Source organism: Athene cunicularia (genome assembly GCF_003259725.1).
Source record: "Athene cunicularia isolate RWA chromosome 6 unlocalized genomic scaffold, athCun1 chr6_part2, whole genome shotgun sequence".
Lineage (NCBI taxonomy): Eukaryota > Metazoa > Chordata > Aves > Strigiformes > Strigidae > Athene > Athene cunicularia.
The window spans coordinates 7,626,311-7,644,794 of NW_020799106.1; the positions used below are offsets into that span (position 1 = coordinate 7,626,311).

General features: G+C 52.4%; 1 protein-coding gene across 1 annotated transcript in view; it reads right to left on the minus strand.

Annotated features, from left to right (window-relative positions):
* Positions 1 to 18,484, minus strand: part of ADAMTS14 (ADAM metallopeptidase with thrombospondin type 1 motif 14) — a gene marked incomplete at its 5' end in the record, with an annotated part of 33,818 nt that overhangs the window by 420 nt on the left and 14,914 nt on the right. The window contains 18 exons of the mRNA XM_026851760.1: positions 11 to 267; positions 933 to 1,043; positions 1,469 to 1,595; positions 1,964 to 2,171; positions 2,327 to 2,459; positions 3,749 to 3,914; positions 4,608 to 4,771; positions 4,928 to 5,011; positions 5,140 to 5,263; positions 5,478 to 5,611; positions 6,423 to 6,598; positions 6,799 to 6,947; positions 7,428 to 7,541; positions 7,670 to 7,802; positions 8,657 to 8,800; positions 8,976 to 9,081; positions 14,039 to 14,186; positions 15,888 to 15,971. Of these exons, the coding sequence (XP_026707561.1) occupies positions 11 to 267; positions 933 to 1,043; positions 1,469 to 1,595; positions 1,964 to 2,171; positions 2,327 to 2,459; positions 3,749 to 3,914; positions 4,608 to 4,771; positions 4,928 to 5,011; positions 5,140 to 5,263; positions 5,478 to 5,611; positions 6,423 to 6,598; positions 6,799 to 6,947; positions 7,428 to 7,541; positions 7,670 to 7,802; positions 8,657 to 8,800; positions 8,976 to 9,081; positions 14,039 to 14,186; positions 15,888 to 15,971 (2,562 nt within the window). The remainder of the gene's footprint in view (positions 1 to 10; positions 268 to 932; positions 1,044 to 1,468; positions 1,596 to 1,963; positions 2,172 to 2,326; positions 2,460 to 3,748; positions 3,915 to 4,607; positions 4,772 to 4,927; positions 5,012 to 5,139; positions 5,264 to 5,477; positions 5,612 to 6,422; positions 6,599 to 6,798; positions 6,948 to 7,427; positions 7,542 to 7,669; positions 7,803 to 8,656; positions 8,801 to 8,975; positions 9,082 to 14,038; positions 14,187 to 15,887; positions 15,972 to 18,484) is intronic.

Consider the following 18,484-nt stretch of genomic DNA (forward strand, 5'->3'; position numbering starts at 1 on the left):
CTGGCCCAGCCTGGGGCGCTGGGGTGGGGTCCCCCCCGGGTCCCCCCCGGGCAGGGGCGGTGGGGTGGGGGGAGAGTGGCAGAGCAGGGCTGGGAGCGGCGCTTCCCAGGGGAGACCTGGGACCAGTGGTGGGGGGTGAGCCAGTGGTGGAGGAGGTTTTCTTGCCACAGGATTCACAGCAGAGCTTGTTGTAGCCAGGGATGGAGCAGTAGCGAGCCAGGACCTCCATCTGGCAGAAGATGGACTTGTCCCCGAGGCAAGGCTCCCCTGGAGAGGGACAGAGCAGCGTCAGGCAGCACGAAAGATGGAGATGGCATTAGGCTCCCACCCCTACACCTTTCCAACAGTCCCAAAGCCAACAAGGTGTCCCCCTTGCTGTCCCCAAACCTACTATCGCTCTCTGCCCCAGGGCAGCAATTTTGGTAACGCTTGTACAGGAAGGGGGGGCAAGGGAGTTGGAAAATGAAGCCAGAGCACTCAAGATTTGTGTGCACGGCAGAAAAAAGAGAGAGCAAGGGGTGCTCCAAACCAGCACCTTAAATCAGATCCTGATGCAGCTCGCCCCAGCTATGAAGCGCTCTAAGCAACGCCTTGCTTGGAGCAAAGGGCAAAAGCCAGAAGCCATCTCCCTGCTTGGGTAAACACGGGGGGGCTGAAAAAAGTTCCAGGTGAAAAAGGCATAAAATCCAGGAGGCAAAAGGGAGCGCAACACGGTTGCCTGTCCAAAGGTAGAGGAAACTGTAAGATCCCAGACTCCACAAGATGGCAACCGAGCAGCAGGCTTTGCAAGCAGAGGCATCAGGGATGCAGCAGTGGAGGGTAAAACTCCCCAAAATCAGTGGTGGATGTGCACCCTCCCTTTGAGCCGCCCCCCCTTCCCGCAGGGAGGGGTATCCGGGAAGCGTCACCCTTACCCGAGCAGGGACACTTACTGGAGGAGATCTTGCTAACGGGGTTTTTGGCCCCATCCTGGGGCACCCGCTGCCCTTTGGGCGTGCTGTGGTCACCGGTGTCGGCGCTGGCAGTGATGCCGGATTGCTTCCCTGTGGAGAGAGCACCACGATGCCCAGGGGCCACAGGAGGTTGGGGGCACTCAGAATACCTTAGGAGGATGTTTTGGTGAGGGATTTTTTTGTTTTAAGGGTTCTGCTAAAAAACGAGGTCCCTTGGGGTATTTTGGGTGGCTTAAGTGCTGGGCCAAGATGAACTCCAGGGTGTCCATCCCCATCATACCCTCAGCTCACCACATGCCCTAACTGCCAGAAAACCCAAAACCACCTACAGCAAATATCAGGGCAAAGATAACATTTTGGCTGGCGTTTAACCCTTTCACTTCCAGCAGCATCAGGGACACTCAACCCATCCTTCTTTGCTGGTATCCTCCTGAAGCTGTGATGGGCTGGAAGTCAGTCCCCACTGGCACATGCCCCCCACCCTGAGTGATACCTCCTCCTCCTCCTTCTCTCACCTGGGCAGAGGGCCACGTGGCAGCCCTGGACAGCCTCTGGCTTGTCGCCCTCGCAGCGCCCGCCGCCCTCGCTGCCCTTGCACACCACCTGCCGCTGCTGGACGCCTTCCCCACAGCTGGCCGAGCACTGCGCCCAGACAGACACACAGACAGACAGTCAAGGGTCGGGGGGGAGCCCACACACCCCGACAGCCACCCCGGAGGGGGATCTGCAAGTATTTTACTGCTTTCTAATAAAGGCTTTCTCTCCCTCTCTTCAGCACCCTGCCGCCCCGCTCTCCACCAGGGATGCTATCCTATGCCCTCTCCCATTTTGAGTTTCCCCACAAACCTTGGTGAAAACACCTCTGGCTCTTGTACCCCTCTCTGCATCCCTATGAGACCAGCCCGCTCTATAAGCACCCGGCCTTCACACCCAGCCCCTACACCCCTCCTCCCAACCCCGCCGTGCAGTTGGGGGGCTTTCTCCACCCACCAGCCCCCTCCCCAGCTCACCTCTGACCAGGCTCCCGTCCTCCACTGTGCAGGGCAGGGCAGGCGGCTGCAGGGCCGGCGCGTCTCGGGGCGCTGCCCGGGGCAGTACTTGGTGTGCAGGGTGCGGTTGGTGCCGTCCTGCAGGCGCTGCACACACTGCACCGCCCGCGCCTGCACCCCCAGCTTGCCACAGGACCTGCTGCAGGCACCCCACTCCTCGGCCACCCAGCTGCCAGGGGAGGGGGGTGTGGGGGGAAGATGGACACGGTGAAGGCATTAGAGGTGATGCCCACACAGGGAAGAGGCTGGCGCGCTCCCAGCGCAGCCCCAGATACTCCTGTAGAGGGGATGAGAGCACCCCGGGCTGGCTGGGGGGGGACTTACGCTGGCTGGGAGCACTCCTGGAGGTTACAGCGCCGCCGGATCGGCTTCGGCTTCTTGCTGTTGTCACAGAAGTTTCTGTGCACCATTCGGTTGTCACTTTTCCGCCGGCAGCCGTACTTGGTGTACTGGATGCCTGGTGGGGACAGAGCATAGGCAGTGAGTCAACAGGGGCAGGGGTCTCACCGGCTCCCCACCCAGTCCCTCTCCTGCATCCCTGCCAGGATGGGATGTGTGCTCTCAGATGTGGGACCCAAGCTGCCCGTCACCCAGGCTTGCAGAGGATGCTCATGTGGATGCTGGACCCCCCAGCCTCCTGCGGTCACCCAGGCTGTGGGGCGCACACACAGAGAGGGACAAAGCAGACTCAGTCTCCCCTCCCATCCCTCCTCAAGCTGCTCTCCCAAAGCCCAAAGTCGAGACATGAGAGTTTCCTGGTGGTGACACAGCCACAAGCACTTAGCAAGCTACAGATTTGGCTTTATTTCTCTAGATGGGGGTAAAAAAAAAGCAGCACATCACAAGCCCAGTCAAAGCACTGCTGTAATTTGCCAAATAAGCTGTGCTTGCTTGAGAGTAGACCAGACTGGGGCTAAGCCAGCCTTAGCCATGAGCTGCCTGCTGCGCTGCCCAGAGCCCTGCTGCAGCAAGGGCTGCAGAGCCAGCAAGAGCTCACTTTCCAGCTCTGCAAGTCCCAAAATCTTCCAGCTGCAAGGTGGAAGTGTGAGGTCTTCTCCATTACTGGAGAGTCAGGCAGGTTGGAAGTGACCTCTGGAGGTCTCTGTACCACCCTCTGCTCAGAGCAGATCCCACTGGCCATAACAGGGCAAGGCTTTCCTCAGCAAAGCCCCCCGTGCCAGCATGTGGGCACAAACGCTTCCTCCCAGAGGGAAAAATCCAGCAGTAACTCTGCCAGGAGCTCACGAGTGCTACCTGCCCTCCATCACAGGACCCACTGGTGTGTCCACACCTATTTCCATGCAAGCTTTAGAAGCAGTCATCTGCAAGATCACTACTCCCTGGCTCAAAAACAGACAAGGAATTAAAAAAAAATCAAAGCAGGTTCATGGATAGACAGACAAAGGTACACACACAATCCCATAATCCTGTTGTCATAGGAAATCTGGCTAAAATGCTCACCTAAACTGCTCCTCAGTTATGGTTTTTAACACTCATATTCCCATGTGGTAGAACCCCCAAATTATAGAGGTGCAAAGAACATGGGTATGGAGAAGAAAGCCAGGCCTCAAAACAGTACCAGGTCTAGGTCTAAAGTCTAGCAATGTGTGATCTTGGGGAAAAACACTCTAAAACAGCACCTGCCCGTTCCCAAGCCAGAGATGCCCCAAAGGGCTCACGCACTGCCTAACGTACCCAAGCATCCTCCCAAGCCCACGCTGTAGGCTGCTACAAAGGGAAAGCTACCTCCTCCACACGCCTTGGAGCACTGAGACCAGCTCTTGAGGGCCCACTCATAGGAATCCATCTCCTCAAGCAGGACGTTGTTGTTTCCGATCATGGGCAGCAGATCTTCGTGGATGATGTACCGGTACATCAGGCTGCTCCTCGCCTCCTCCTCCTGCGGGATGACCTGCAGGCAGAGAAAGGACAATTGGAGAGGGGGAAGGAGAGGAAGGAACAATGCCATGGAAGAAGGAAGGGAAGAGGAGGCCATCAAAGAAAAAAGAAGTGAACAATGACTGGGTGCTACGGTACACACAAGAGTAGGAGAAACAAACTAGCTCCAACGTGATTAGGTGGGCTCTGAACACAAAGTCTACCCTTCATGAATGTACCTCTCCAGTTCCAGACAAAAATGCTGCCCAAATCTCCCAACTCCAGCCTTAGGCTGGGTGTCCTCGGACTCTCCTTTGACCTGCAGGATCACAGTCTACACCCCAAGCCAGCGCCGGCCATGGGGATGGATGGGAGCACAGACCTCCCCTTCCCTGGGTGCCCAGGAAACCCAATCCCTAACTCCTTCCAATAGCAGTATAACTAAAATGAGACACAGAGTCATGAGCAATTGCTGCACAGAGCAAAATGCAGTTGGATTCAAAGGCAAGCACCCGTGCAATGCATCCTTATGCCGTTCTTGCATACAACTCACTAACCCTTGCTTTTGGCTAGCTCATTTTCCTGGTTTTAATGACATGCCCTACGACCTTTCTCTGCCAAAGTCCTTCCATCACCTCCTACATCCCATCTGAGACCACCTTCCCTCTCTGTACCGCTGGGTGATGGGTGTCCCCAGCACCCCCAGAGCCAGGTCAGCCAGGCTTACCAAAACACTGATGGCCTCATGCAGAGGACCGCTGGTTTTCAGGCTCTCCTTGCCATGTTCAATGGTGTATTCCCACTCCAAGCCCATCTCAATGAACACTTGGCTTTTGGCTTCTTTACCCTTGGCGTTAAGGATGAAGTTGCCCGTGGCTTGATTCTTAACAGCTGGAGGAGAAAGGAGGCATTTCAATGTCATTTCCTCTGGTCACTGCCTTTGAAGGGCTGGAATGACCCAGAGAAGACCCTTTGGGTGGGAATTCTCAAAATATGGCTGAGAAAAGGGTAGTGGGTGAAAGGAGAGGCAAACTACAGCATACTCACCGATGCTGTGGGATGCGGGCTCCATCTCTTCGATCTGAAGGTGCCTTGCCCCAGCTGGAATCTCAAACATCTTCAAAACACCCACTGGAAGGAAGGATGGAGGGAAGAAAAAGAGCAGGTTTGCCCCAACCAGACACATACCCGCTCCCAGCCACGTGTGAAGCCAGCTGACCCTGATGGAATCCGCTCCCCAACCCACCCAGCCCACTCACCCAGCTGCTTGGGGGTCTTGGCCAGCGTGCCCTTCACCGTCCGGCAGTGGGAGTTGTCCCCCCCGCAGACCCCGCACTTGTCATCCTGCTTCAGGGAGCCGACCTCCTTGTCACAGCCAACGTGCTGTCACCCGTGGGGAAGAGAAGACAAGCATGGGGTTACATCCCTGCAGCCCACCCCATCGCTTCGCCGTTCCCATAGCACTTTACTGCACACAGGGTCAGTCCCCAGGCTAGAACGTGTGTCCCCGGGGCATCGTGGGTCAAGGGGATGCACAGGTTCTCTCCTGGGCAGGCAAAGGACAGGGACAATTGTGCAGCAGCCATCAGCTCCTCACCACGCACTCGCCCCGGACACAGATGCTGTAGGGGTCTCGGTAGCTGCACCGGGTACCGTCGTGAACGACCTGATTCATGAACACCACATCCCCCGTCCCCTCGGACCGGCAGATCAGCTCACACTTCTGAGCATCTGCAGCAAAATAAGAAGTAAAGGGGAAAAAGAGGAGGGGGAAAGGGGGTTTGTGGGAATATATTAGATTGATTGAAGACAAACCCAACTCAGCTGTCGTACGCCTGAGCACAGTCAGATTTCCAAAGCCCAGGCTGCTCATGTGCCTTACTCTGCCACATCCATTTGCTGCTCAAGAGCCTGCACCTTTGCCCAGCTCGCTCGGGAAATTCAGAGCCTGGACGGGGCACACTACGTAACATCCCAGTGCCAGACACTTGGCTGCATGCACAAGGAATACCATGCCAGGCAGGCGGACCTGGCTCCCATCCCAGCCCGGAGCAACACGCTCCCCACTGCGGCTCCGGGAGCGAGCAGGCGGCACCATCACCCCACCACCACCTCCATGGAAAACAAGTCCTCTGCGCGCCAAAGCACACAGAAAGTGGAGATAAGACTTTTAAAGTAGCTCAGTCAGAATTATCTCTGGCTACCATTACAAGAGGTTCTCCCTGCAGGAGGAGCAGGGAGAAGTTCCAACACGGGCTGATCTCAGCCCACCCCTGCTGCGCTTTGAGACAGCGGGAACCAGAGCAACGTCTGGGTTTCTCTACATGACACCTGAGGGCAAACACAAGAAATTGATTTTAAAGATCTGGCTGCTTGATGCTGGATTATAACAGTCTAGTTTCCAGCCCAGGAGCTTTCCAGAACCCAACAGCTGTGCAGCTGGCAGAGTCTCCATCCCACAGTGATGGCCACCAGCGCGGCCTCCTCTGGGACGGAAGGCAATCTGGCTACTGCTGCTTCGCTAGGACCCACTGCCGCTCACCGTCGTGATGCTCGTAGGGAAGCCAGGCGTGCTTGCTGTTCTGGTGGGTGTAGTAGGAGTTGCGCTTGGAGCACTGCTGGGCACGGAAATCCTGGTAGGGCCCCGGGCACTCCTCGGCATTGCACACTTGGTACTCGTAGGTGGCTCCCGGGCAGTGGCGCCCACCGTACGCCGGGCTGGAAAATAAAGTAGATGGGTTAAAAGAGCGTTGCGGGAGGGGATGCTGTTCAGCACCCACATGCACGGCACAGCTCATGGAGGAGCAACATCCCATCCCTGCCGACCGGGCACACAAGGGGAAGAGAGAGGAACCTTGGGCTCTCTGTCACTTCCAGTTTCACCCCGCTAAAAGGAGGGAGGTGGAGGCCAAACGTACGGCGGGTTGTCACAGTTGCGGCTGCGGGAGCGCACGCCTCCCCCGCAGGTCCTGGAGCACGAGCCGAACTTGGACCAGGAGCTCCAGCTGCCGTCCTGGCTGTAAGGCTGCTCAGATGTCTTCCAGATGCAGTGACCCTTGAAGCACCACTGGAAGGGAGGAGGAAGAGGGGTGAACTCAACGCCTGCCTCTTCCAAAGCACTCGGCACCAGCAAAGAGAGCCCTCCTGCCCCCACAGCACTGCAGAAACAGCTCCAAGGAGGAAGGTGCTCTTCATCACACCCTCAGGCACATCCCTCCCATGGGAAGCAGGACCAAGAGTGTTCCCCAGACATGCAACAGTGTCACTGATATTAATTTGAGCTGATTTTAATGATTTTTGGTGATTTGGTTTTTAAGTAAGGAATGGTTTAGAGGAACCATATAACCAGCTGCTACATCAGCCATGAGCTTTTCCAACATATACATGCAGAAGCAAGCAGACCAGAAGAAAACCAAAGTCCTCATCTGAGTACAAAGTAGGGAAAATAAGGAGTAATGACAGCTAAAAACCAGGCACCCACCAACTGCTGCCCTTGAGGGTGTCCCTGTCCCCTCCCAAGGAGGGAGCAGGCAAGACCAGCCCCTACCTTGCCCGGAGAGCACTCGGTCCCATCCAAGGGTGGCCCCTTCTTGGTCTTGCAGAAGTAGGGGTTGTCCGGGTGGCTGCACCACAGCTGCTTGCAGGGGTCAAAGGTGCGGAACTGGGGAGCACAGAGGAGCTGGGCTGGGACAGCAGCGGGGAGTCCCGGCAGGCTCACAGCACCCCTCCTGGCACCTGGCTGGGGGTCCCAGGGGTGGCGGGCAATGCAGTCATGCAACCTGTACTCACCGCCGTGCACGTTTTGTAGCCCACACCGAAGTCGAAGCGGCACTGCTCGTCCATGGAGTAGTTAATGCCCGGCAGCTCGGGTAACGTGGGCCACTGGTGCTCAAAGGGGTCATCCAGGAGGCAGTCATAGGAGCTGCAGAGATGCCGGGCAGAGGCAAAGCAGAGTCAGGTATAGAGGATTTCCCTCCTTCACCCCATCCCTCACCTTCAGCCCTCTCTCCAAATTCAGATATCAAGAAATGAATTATCTTGCAGTGGTGGAGTCCCCATCCCTGGAGGGGTTGGAGAGTCGGGTTGACCCAGCACTGAGGGATCTGGGGGAGTTGGCAATGGTCAGGGTGAGGTTCATGGTTGGACTGGAGGAGCGTCAAGGGCCTTTCCAACCTAGGTGATTCTGTGATGCTAACTACACAATGCTGGAAAACATGTTTCCAGCAAAGAGCAGCTATGCAGCGTTCCCCAAAGACAAGCATCCCACCACTGCCTGCAGCTCCCTCAGGGATGGAGCACCTTGCTGCTAGTGGGTGCTCCTGCCACTCTTCTTGGCCCCAACACACAGAAAGCCCCTGGCCTGTTTCTAAAACTTTTTTTTTTTTTTTATGCAGCACAAAACATTTTGTAGCCTAAAGGGGAAACCACATAGGCTGCCCAAAGCAAATGGCAGAAATATTTGAGATCTGGATCTGCAGTCTACCAGCACAGAGCTTCTGCGAACTATTGGTATCTCCAACTTTTAACAGGCTCCTATTTGCCTCCAGGCTCTGCAGCCCCAAACCTGTTCAGCCTCATGCAAGGAACCAAAGCTGTTAGTAGAAGAAAAAGGGAAAATAACTTCCCCAGGACCCGTTTTTGCTATTCTGGCCAAAACAGGGTACGGCAATGGGGACCTGCCCACTGCCTGCTTTACACAGGAGCTGCTGGGTACAAAAGGAAGGCAGCCACGCCGTCCGAAGGGGGAACATCCCTTCCTGCTGAAAACTGACTTACTGAATGTAGCGGTTAAGCTCCTGCTTGCTGCAGCGGGACCAGTGGTAGCGGTGGAAGGCAGCCTGGACCAGCGGCGCCATGATGCTCCCCATGCTGGTCTCATCAGCACAGCGGTTGCCCTGGCCATCGTGCTCCATGCCTAACCTGGTGGGAAAAGCTGGTGTAAAGTCAGGTTCCCGGAGGATTTACACCAGCCCCATTGCATGCCGCGGTGGTACATGTTTCTGCACCAGCAGAAAGTCCCCTTTGCAAAGAAAGGGGCACCACCACGCTTGTCCTCGTGCCAAAGGGGACAACCAGCTCTGCCTCCATGACTTACACGTGGCCAGTCTCGTGGGCGACCACGAATGCCGAGGAGAAGCCATCTTCATGGTTGAGGGTGCAGCTGCGGAGAGGGTGGCACATCCCTGTCACCGGCGCATAGCCTGGAGCAAGACACAAGGGAAGGAGAGAGGAAGAGAGGAGAGAGAAAAACCTTTGAGAGAGGGGGGAAAAAATGAAAAATTAAAAAAACCTGCAAGCCTGGCTTCATTGCAACAGGAGGAGAAAACAAAGAGGAAGGCACTGAAGAGGAGGAGCTGCCCAGGTCACCTGGATGGCAGCCCAAGGACTTGCTCACCAGTACAACCATCCCGGCTGCCAGTGCCAGAAGCAGGTGAGGTTACGCTGAGCCTCGCCAGCATCTCTTTGCCCTTGTGCCAATCCGTCTGGGCCAGTGAGAGGGCAGCAAAGGAACCCATAGGTCCTTTATTGGTGCCAGTGACCACCACGCCCCCAGCCCAGAAACAGCACCCCTGCATTCTTCTTTATTAAAAAGAAAGGGAGCGACTGAAAAGCATGAGGTGTACCCCAGAGCCCCACCAAAACCCAAGCCTTGCTCACTGCAGGTTACGGGGACCCCTGCCATGCACCCGCACATGCACCCACACCAGCCCCAGGCACAGGGGCAACCCCACCAGACAGGGCCGGGGAGGACCATGCACCTCCCCAGCCCCCAGCCCTCGATCAAGTGCAGTGCAGTGGGGCAGCTGTGGGCAGGGAAGCCTCCCCCTGCCCATCCAGCAATACATCATCCTGAGTTTGGTTTATTGTTCATTTCTTTCTCACATTTCTGCCCAATTCAATTAATTCCTTGCCACCTTCTAGAATTTACTTTCTAGATTGTTCTAATGTATATGGTTTTTTTAAGGACCGACCCTTTTTGGCATCAAGGGGAAGGAAGTTAGCACAAAGAAAGGACTTACAGATCCAAGAGGCAAAAGCAGGGCAGGACCATGCTGGATAACGCAGCCCTGGGGATAGGGATGCTGGAAGAGGAAAGCTCAGTGAGGAAGGGGGAGGCTGAGCTGCAGCAGGAGAGGGGTAATGCTGACCTGAGGGTGGATGCACACCCCTAAGCCTGCCCTCCTGCACACACCCTGGCCAAAACACAGGGTCCGTGAAGCCCATGTGCCACCATTTTCGTGGGCCACTTGCTCCACACCAAGCCAGCGACTTGTGACTAATTGCCCTGGAAGACGATGGAGAGGAAATGACGGGATTGCTCTCAGCTTAATTCCCCAGATGAACAAGTGGGTGGGTCTCACCTACACAGCTAGCCAAGGACAATAGATTATAGCAAAAAATAAAAGGTTTCCTACAGCTCTGCCCTAAAGTCAACAGCAGTTGACTCTGTGGGTGCAATGAGCAGATCGGATGCCTGATGGGACAAGGGATGGGCAGCTGCTGCACCGCTGGACACGCAGAAGTCACCATCACCCCAGGCATAAGGCAAAACCAAGGGGGTTTGGGGCGAGCATTTCCCTTGATATTTCTATTTATCAGCTGAGCGGAGATTTTCCAGGGTGTCCACCTGCAATGGAACTTCTGAAGGAAACTTCTCTCATCATAATAATTTAATTTTTCAAAACAAGCCCAGACACAAACCTCTGAAGGGCTCACTCACACAGTATCTTGTGGGAAGCGATGGATGCGGTTTTGCCCGTGCTCCAAGTGAAGGGGGACAGGCAAACCCAAGTTGTTGAGCAAAAAGCCGAAGATTTAAATAAATACCTGACTCTCATTACATGCAGAGCAAGTTCACTTCTGCCTGTAAAGCACCACGTAACCTCAGAGAAGCCTCCACAATGACAAGGATCTTCTCAAAGCAACTTCAATAAATACAGTTGGGGTTTTATTTACTGGGGGAAGTGTTTGCTTTTCATCTTCCCCACATCCAAGCGGTCAACAAGTCTTACTCCAATGAACAAATAAATTAAAACACCTTAAGAGAGTGGAGAAATGACATGCTCAGTGGGTACTGCAGTCAGAAGTAACAGGTAACAGGCCAAACTAAGAGTTTGAGAGAGAGAATCAGATCATCGGGTTTAACCATACAGTAATGAGTCAAATTCTGGATAAACCATTTTTAAGTATTTTTTTTTCCCCCTTGAAACTTTCCACAAGAAAGCGTAAAGATGTGGCAAGTTTTCTGTACAAGGGGACAGCAATTATATTTTGTCTAGGATGAAAATAGGACACATTCCCAACTAAAGTGGCTCTGGATGTCTAGGCAGGAGATGGGGCAAAGGAATATGAAAAGGTGGATGCTCAGGAAGGCAGACACTGATCTCTCATAATTAAGACCTCCCCAGTGAGAACTGGAAGAAGTATAAAGGGTTCTCCATGGGAGAACGATGGCAAAAAATACTTACCTGCAAAATACTTCACTGGTAAAGACTAGATTAGCCTGCAAACGTGTACCAGACACACACATAGAAGGGGCATGTCCTCACCACACTGGCAAGACACCAGTCTCTTGCTTCCTCCAAATGCACTTTATTATTCTTTATGGACATTTCCTACCTGCTTTCAGCCTCTCTGACCTTCTACATGGACCACCACCAGCCTGCTCAAAGGTCAGCTGTAGGTGATTACAGGTTAACAAATTACATCTAACCAAAAGCATCCTTCATCCCGGGCCAGAAAGCCCTCTGTGCCTGCCCACTCCAGAGGGACACAGCACTCTCTTCTGGTTTAGACAGGGCTTCAGCAGCAACAATTAATAATTTACAACCCATCTATCCAGCACCAAGAGGCATTTCTCTTTGAAGGGCAGTTTATTTGCAACCCACGCGTGAGGGCAGTGCTGCTGAGCTGTTCGTCCTGGCCCTTCCCCTTCACACCTTTCATCAACTCCCTTGATTCCCAAAGCAACAATTGCATCAGCTTTCCAAAATTTCCCTGCGTTGGCCATGACTGCTCCCACTTCCATAAAGAGATGCCATCAGCAGGGCTGTTGCCAGCACCAAGAAGTTTTTGTAAACCTCCTCAGGGCTCAGCTTGGACCTGCAACAGAGGAGACCTACGCCGCAAGACTACGCTTTGCAAGGACTTGCAACCAGCTTAACTAGTGCCGTGCCAGACCAGACACTGCCCTGGTTTACTGGCCAAGGGGAGGTGACACGACAAAGAGGGAGGTATGAGCCATGTCTGGTGGGAATGTGGTGACGGAGCATGGTTGGCTTGCCAGCATGGGAATAGTCTGGGCTAAGAGAACCACACGGGTTAATGAGCCAGATTCAGCGCCGTCTCCATTGCATTTGGGCACACAAATGTAAGGAGAGGTGAGGCATCAAGCTAAGCACAGGCTTGACGTTTAGGTTCCATTCCCAGGTCCCTGTGAATTGGAGGACTTCATCGTCAAAGGCTTCCTTCCTCCTGGCTTGTTGATTTAGGCTGCAGGGGCTTTGGGACAGGACCACCTCTGCCTTCAGCTCAGCTTCAGGACAGGCGTGAGGAGGGCAGATGCTTCCCAGCTGGCACATACACCCTGCAGCAGTGCCTAAAGGAGCCAGCAGGTATTTGCCATCACCTCAGCAGCTGCTTAGATACTATCGATGAACACACGCCATGAGCAAGTATTGGAGGTGCCACGGTCTGGTCCTTCATTGCATGTAGCCCTGAGCTGACAAGGGTGATAGGGATCTAAAAGGACTTTGTTTTGAAGAAAAGAGGCAAAAGTAAGCAAAGTGTTACTATCCCAGCAACCCAATGAGAGGGCAGTTCCTGGGGGGGTGAGAAGCACCTGCATCTTGTGCCATGCAACACAACCAGGCAAGGACATGGCAGCCGTGGGGACTCCTGCAGAAAGCAAATGTCCATCCCAAAGACGTGTGAAAAGCAGGGAGCCAGGGAAAGAGGGAAGGAGCTGGAACGAGCACCCCTAGAGCAGGGCTACTCCATCGATCTCACAACTCCCTCCCACCAAGGGGGAGCTCAGTAAGTCTCCCCCTCTGCCAACATGCCAAAAAAGGTCTCCTCTCACCAATGCCTTTGGACACAGTCACTTTGCCAGGAAGGGTCTAGAAAAACGAAACAAAAACTGGTATTCCACCCACGCTGCCACACAGCTCCAGACAAGGAGCCTGAGGCAGGTCAGCAGCTTGGCAGGGAGGCTGCTGGCACAACCCAAGCTCTGCTCTTTGATGGCCAACAGCGTGTTCAAGAGGGCTTCCAGCTGGGTATCCCCTGTGGTTCATCCACTGCTGCAGGAAGACCCTTTTCGGGAAGGTAATCAAGACAAGGACAGGACTCCATCTCTACTACTTCTTCCTCCTGTGTGCACCAGAAGAACTAGTGCTACAAATTAGTGTGACGTTACCAGCATGTTCACAGCATCAAATGGAGCCTCCTGATGGGAAATCCAGACCTTGCCACCAGCGTGGGAAGGAGATGGCAATTTGGAGGCAGCAGGCTCAGGAGAACTGGGAGAAGTCACCTCTCATGATGACACCAAAGCATCTGCTTTTTTAACAGAGTCATGAAACACTAGAAGATTTTCCTTCAATTTTTAAATTTTTTTTTGCCTAGGTCTCTAACTTCTCAGACCACATCAGATCAGCCTCTGTACCAAGAAGGTGAGAGGACTATTGCCATCACTCCTTCAGACTGCAGTAAGACCTCCTCTTTGGCCCAGGGTTTACTCAATGCTCCCATGCCCAAGTCCTAAGAGGGTTAAGAAACTGACCTATGTAAAGCCAGGTTTTAAAGGTCCTCCCGGGGACAGAAAGGATTGACAGGCCCCATGAAGATCCCTGTGGTAGTCCATCTTTTTTTATGTTATTTTTAAACTTTTACGGTACTTTGGGACAAGGGGAGGATTGGTGCATGAAACCAAAGTAAGGGCAGAATGAATAAAGACCATTTTTTTCTTCATTCAGGTTGATGCTTTGGATCTGTCTTCCTTCTACTTTACATTAAAAAACACCAATTTTTATAACCTTTTTCTGGACCTTGCTGGCCAAGAAACAGACTGTGTTTGTAAGAAATCCTCTCCCCTCACTGGCTTTCCCCCAGCAAACTGCACATACCTGATCGAGATAAATACAGTACCTTGCATACCTGCGGGACCAAAATCTTGCCTGGTGAGGAATACAGCGTGGTCGTGGTACTCGGCGTGCTCCGGGTCGGAGCGCTGCTGCGAGTGAGCCCAGCGGCAGACCTGCTCCAAGCTCCGAGACGGGTTCCCTCGCTCTATCAGGCTGACTGACTGGGTAAAGAATTAAACAAAAGAAAAAAAGAAGTAAAAAGATGGATAAGTTAGTGGAGGAGAAGGAACCGGTCAAGAGTTTTGGGGCTGGAAAGACTCTGAAGCCGTGCTTCTCCATCATTAGAATCTAAACACCCTACTTTGCATCTGCAAAGCATCTTGCACCTTTTTTATTTTAAAACAGCTAGGAAATCATTCCCACAAATGGATGTGGTCTGGTACAGGAGAGTATATGACCCTCTTCGGTCACACAAGTGCTTGGGGCAGCAGCAGATAAAAGAGGAGAGCAGCTGGGACGTAAAGAGGATTCAGATTCCCTGCTGCTGCACGGGTTCCTTGTCAAGCCATCATGAGATGCTGATGCTCAACGATGAGCACAGCAACACTCCCCTGTAAAATGTGACCCACAGAGACCAAGACCCCAAGAGGAAACAGGTGGAGGTGCCCATGACTGTTCTATATATACCATGTCCTTCGTTTGGTTTTTTTTTGTTCAAGATTAGCATTTTGCAAAATTATGCTCTATAAAATAAATGATGCTCTATAAAACAAACAATGTTCTATAAAATAAATGATGTTCTATAAAATAAATGATGCTCTCGGGCACAGGTACCTCCTGAGCTGCAGTGGTGGGAAGAAAGGTAAGAAATACTGCCCTTCCCCTGGCCCTTAAGTGGAAGCCACGGAGGTTTTATCCTACGAAATGCAAGGTGGGAGACAAGAAGCTGCAGGAGGACTTGCTTCAGGAAGCATCAGACCTAATCAGTGGTGAGCTGAGATCTCACCTGGATTCAAACACCCGAGTCTCTAGGACCACTGGGTTTCTGCCAGACACGCAGGCTCCCATAACAAGCAGGTTTTTTTTCCAAGACCAAATGGGGCTTATTCGTGGACCACACACACAGCACTATGTTGAGTCATTAATATCCTTGCTAGAATGCTTGATGTAGGATAGGAGCCTGCCACAAAAAATATGGCAAATCACATTGTTTTAAAGAAAATCTCTGGCTGCCGTGCTCAGATGAGCCTTAAAAAATAAATGCAACCTGAGAAATCACACAAAACCTTCCCATGCTTTTTCTGTCCATACCCAAGACACCTGAGAGCTGCAGGACAGCCAGTGACCCCTTCCAGGGTTGCCAAGTCAAGGCTGGTACACAGGAGATCCTGGCCTCGGCTTCTCCTCACTGACATCCAGCTCCTACCAACGTGGGAAGCCACCTCTGTCCCACCATGTACTGCCACCCTAGAGCTTCTGAGGAAGCCTCTCATGGTTTTTCCAGCACCCTAGAGCAAGCAGATAAAGGCTGACGGCAGCCCACCCACCACCTCCCTCTTTGCCCTGGGGACTGCTATGGGGCTCTCCAGACCTTCAGGCTCCAGAAACCAGCCGGATGAGGGTTCAAATTTATCCATGCTCAGCACAGTTGTCACTTGGGCTTCAAAAGCTGACCTCAACAGCCACATGTTTCCAAGCCGGGGCGCACCTAAGTGCTAAATACTATGGTGATGAGACACTTAAGTCATGGTGTCACTGCACCCTTGCCAGACCCAGAAGAAGTGGCAGCTGCCTGCTGCGTCTGTATTGCATTTTGGCAGCCCTCCTTCCCTCATGGGGCAGAGCTCGAGCTGGGAAAGCAGCTGAAAAGCAGAGGCCAGCCTGAATGGCATCTCCTCGCCACATCCAAGCACTGTATTTACCTGGCGGTATCCCACCATGATCATCCTGACCAGCACGATATTGATGTGAACGCCCAGGGACTCGTCATGATAAATTTCATCCACCTGAAGAAGGGAGGGAAATAAATCAGAGCAGAGGTTAAGACCATCTCAGCTCTCAAGCCCCTCCTGTCCTCTACACGCCTACGTTCAGCATCCTACCCCGCACAAGACCAGGTGCAAAGATCTCATCTCCCTCCTCCCACCCCCAGTGTTTTTTTTAATTTTCCCCTGTGTAAAAACCATAAAGTCAAAAGCCAAACTGCAATAAGCCAGATTTCTCCAGGATGGGTGTCTCAGATAGTCAATGACATCACCTGACCCATCAAGAGAGCGGAGGAGGGCTGCCTTTCCCACAGGAGCTGCCTCCACTGCTGAGCATCTCACAATGAGCCATCGCCCCCTTTGGGATGTGAATTTCTCAGATGGAAGGAAATGCTTCGGGCTCCAGCATCATTGCATTTGGTGGAAGAAAAAATGGCTTTTTGGGGAGAGGCGAGCGATCACATCAAAGCAAGGGCATTACTCAGTTATACCAGTGAGTCAAATTTGACCTACCATTTCAGAAACCCCAGGAGAAGACAATACAACAAAAAGAACAGGGAGGGCTTGTGAGTCAATAAGATATCTATCAACATCACCCATTAAAAATCACTTTGCAAAGGAAATAATGAGCTATAGCTTTTTCCTTCTGCGTTTCTAGGATGAAGAAATAAATTCTACTCCTAAGTGTTACCAAGAGAAGAAGATATTCAGATGAGAAAGATGATTGCAAAGGAAATAATGAGCTATAGCTCTTTCCTTCTGCGTTTCTAGGATGAATAAATAAATTCTACTCCTAAGTTCTACCAAGAGAAGAAGACATTCAGATGAGAAAGGTCCCTGTGAGCTGAGCGTAGATACAGCTGGTCACCGAGAGAGGCACTGAGCCTTAAACCCATGCAAGTGCAGGAGATCAGCCTTCACCCACTGCAAAGCACGTGAAAAAATACAGCCCAGGAAAAAAACCTGACTTTTAGAGAATGGGACTTTCTTATTTCCCAAAAGTCTCCAAAATGAACACTGAAAAGTCAGACAACAGAAGTCGAGGAAGTTAAATTAAAACCATTTTTAATACTGATTAGAATTAATGTTTAAATTAAAATATACTTTTTCACCTTTGTCCAAGTGAGAAATAATTTGCCTCAGCTCTATCACAGCTTTCCAGACTAGATTAATATTATAAAACCAGATTTATGGAGCTTTTCTATTTTTTCCCCCATTCATTTCTTTTAATTTAAGCTTACTCTTGAAGTTCAGGGTTGAATCCCTTTAACTGCTGCCCAAATCCAAGTCAGCCATTTCCCAGTTTGCATGAGCGCTTTACGAGCCCCCTGATTTATAAGCTGTGTATCTGTTTGAAATAGTCACTCAGGCCATTTTTAGACCCAAATACCCAGCGTTAACACTGCCCCATGACAACTAATACTCCCATGGAGTGGTTCCAAGCTTTACAGAGAGATAACGCAGGTCCTGAGCCTGCCACATTTCAAATGCAGCAAAACTGACGCCCCTCCCAAAAAAATCAACAAACAAATTACCAGTCCATCCTCATTAAGTCATCCCTTTGGATGCACAGACTGTAAGCCCCGTGATGTCATTTCTTCATCAGCACGGAAAGGTAACACATCACAACCCCTCCTCAGCTCAGCCATGGTTGAGATGCTCATTTACCCTGCACCGGTAAAGGCATTTTGTAAGATTAATGAGAATATGCTGGTTTTCTTCTGATGCTAACTCCTTTTTTTTTGGGATGTACACAGATGGGAGGAAGGTCGTGCAGTGCTGCAGCTGGGCTCTGGCCTGCAAACATTACTCATACCTACAGTCCCACCAAAGCGTGAAGCATTCATCCCTCATCCCAGCAAGGAGCTGCAACACCCCAGGGAGGGTCACGCTCAGCCCCAGGCTTTGGGATGTAGGAAACTTTGGCATCCTGGAGAAAATGTTAGCAGATCTCAGAAGCCCCACGTCAGGAGTTTGGCCCTTTACAAAAATATTCCAAGCCTTAATACATGTCATCTGAGAGCAATATAAAACGGTGAGAAATAGGGGGAGAAAGGGAGAGATGAAAAATGTGCTATGGCCCTCAAGCGTTGGAGACCTGGACCTAGGGAATGGTTCAGGGGAACACGGGGGAAAACTACGGCCATGTCCTTCACTTTCACAAAATCACAGAATCAACTAGGTTGGAAAGGACCTTGAAGCTCCTCCAGTCCAACCGTTAAGCCAGCACTGACCATTCCCAACTCCCCCAGATCCCTCAGCGCTGGCTCAGCCCGACTCTTCAGCCCCTCCAGGGATGGGGACTCCCCCCCTGCCCTGGGCAGCCCATTCCAACGCCCAACAGCCCCTTCTGCACAGAAATCCTTCCTGACATCTAGTCTAAACCTGCCCTGGTGAAACTTGAGGCCATTCCCTTGTCCTATCGCTTTTTACGTTGTTAAAGAGACTCACCCCCCCTCTCTGCCCCCTCCTGGCAGGGAGTTGCAGAGGGCCAGGAGGTCTCCCCTCAGCCTCCTCCAGACCAAACCCCCCCA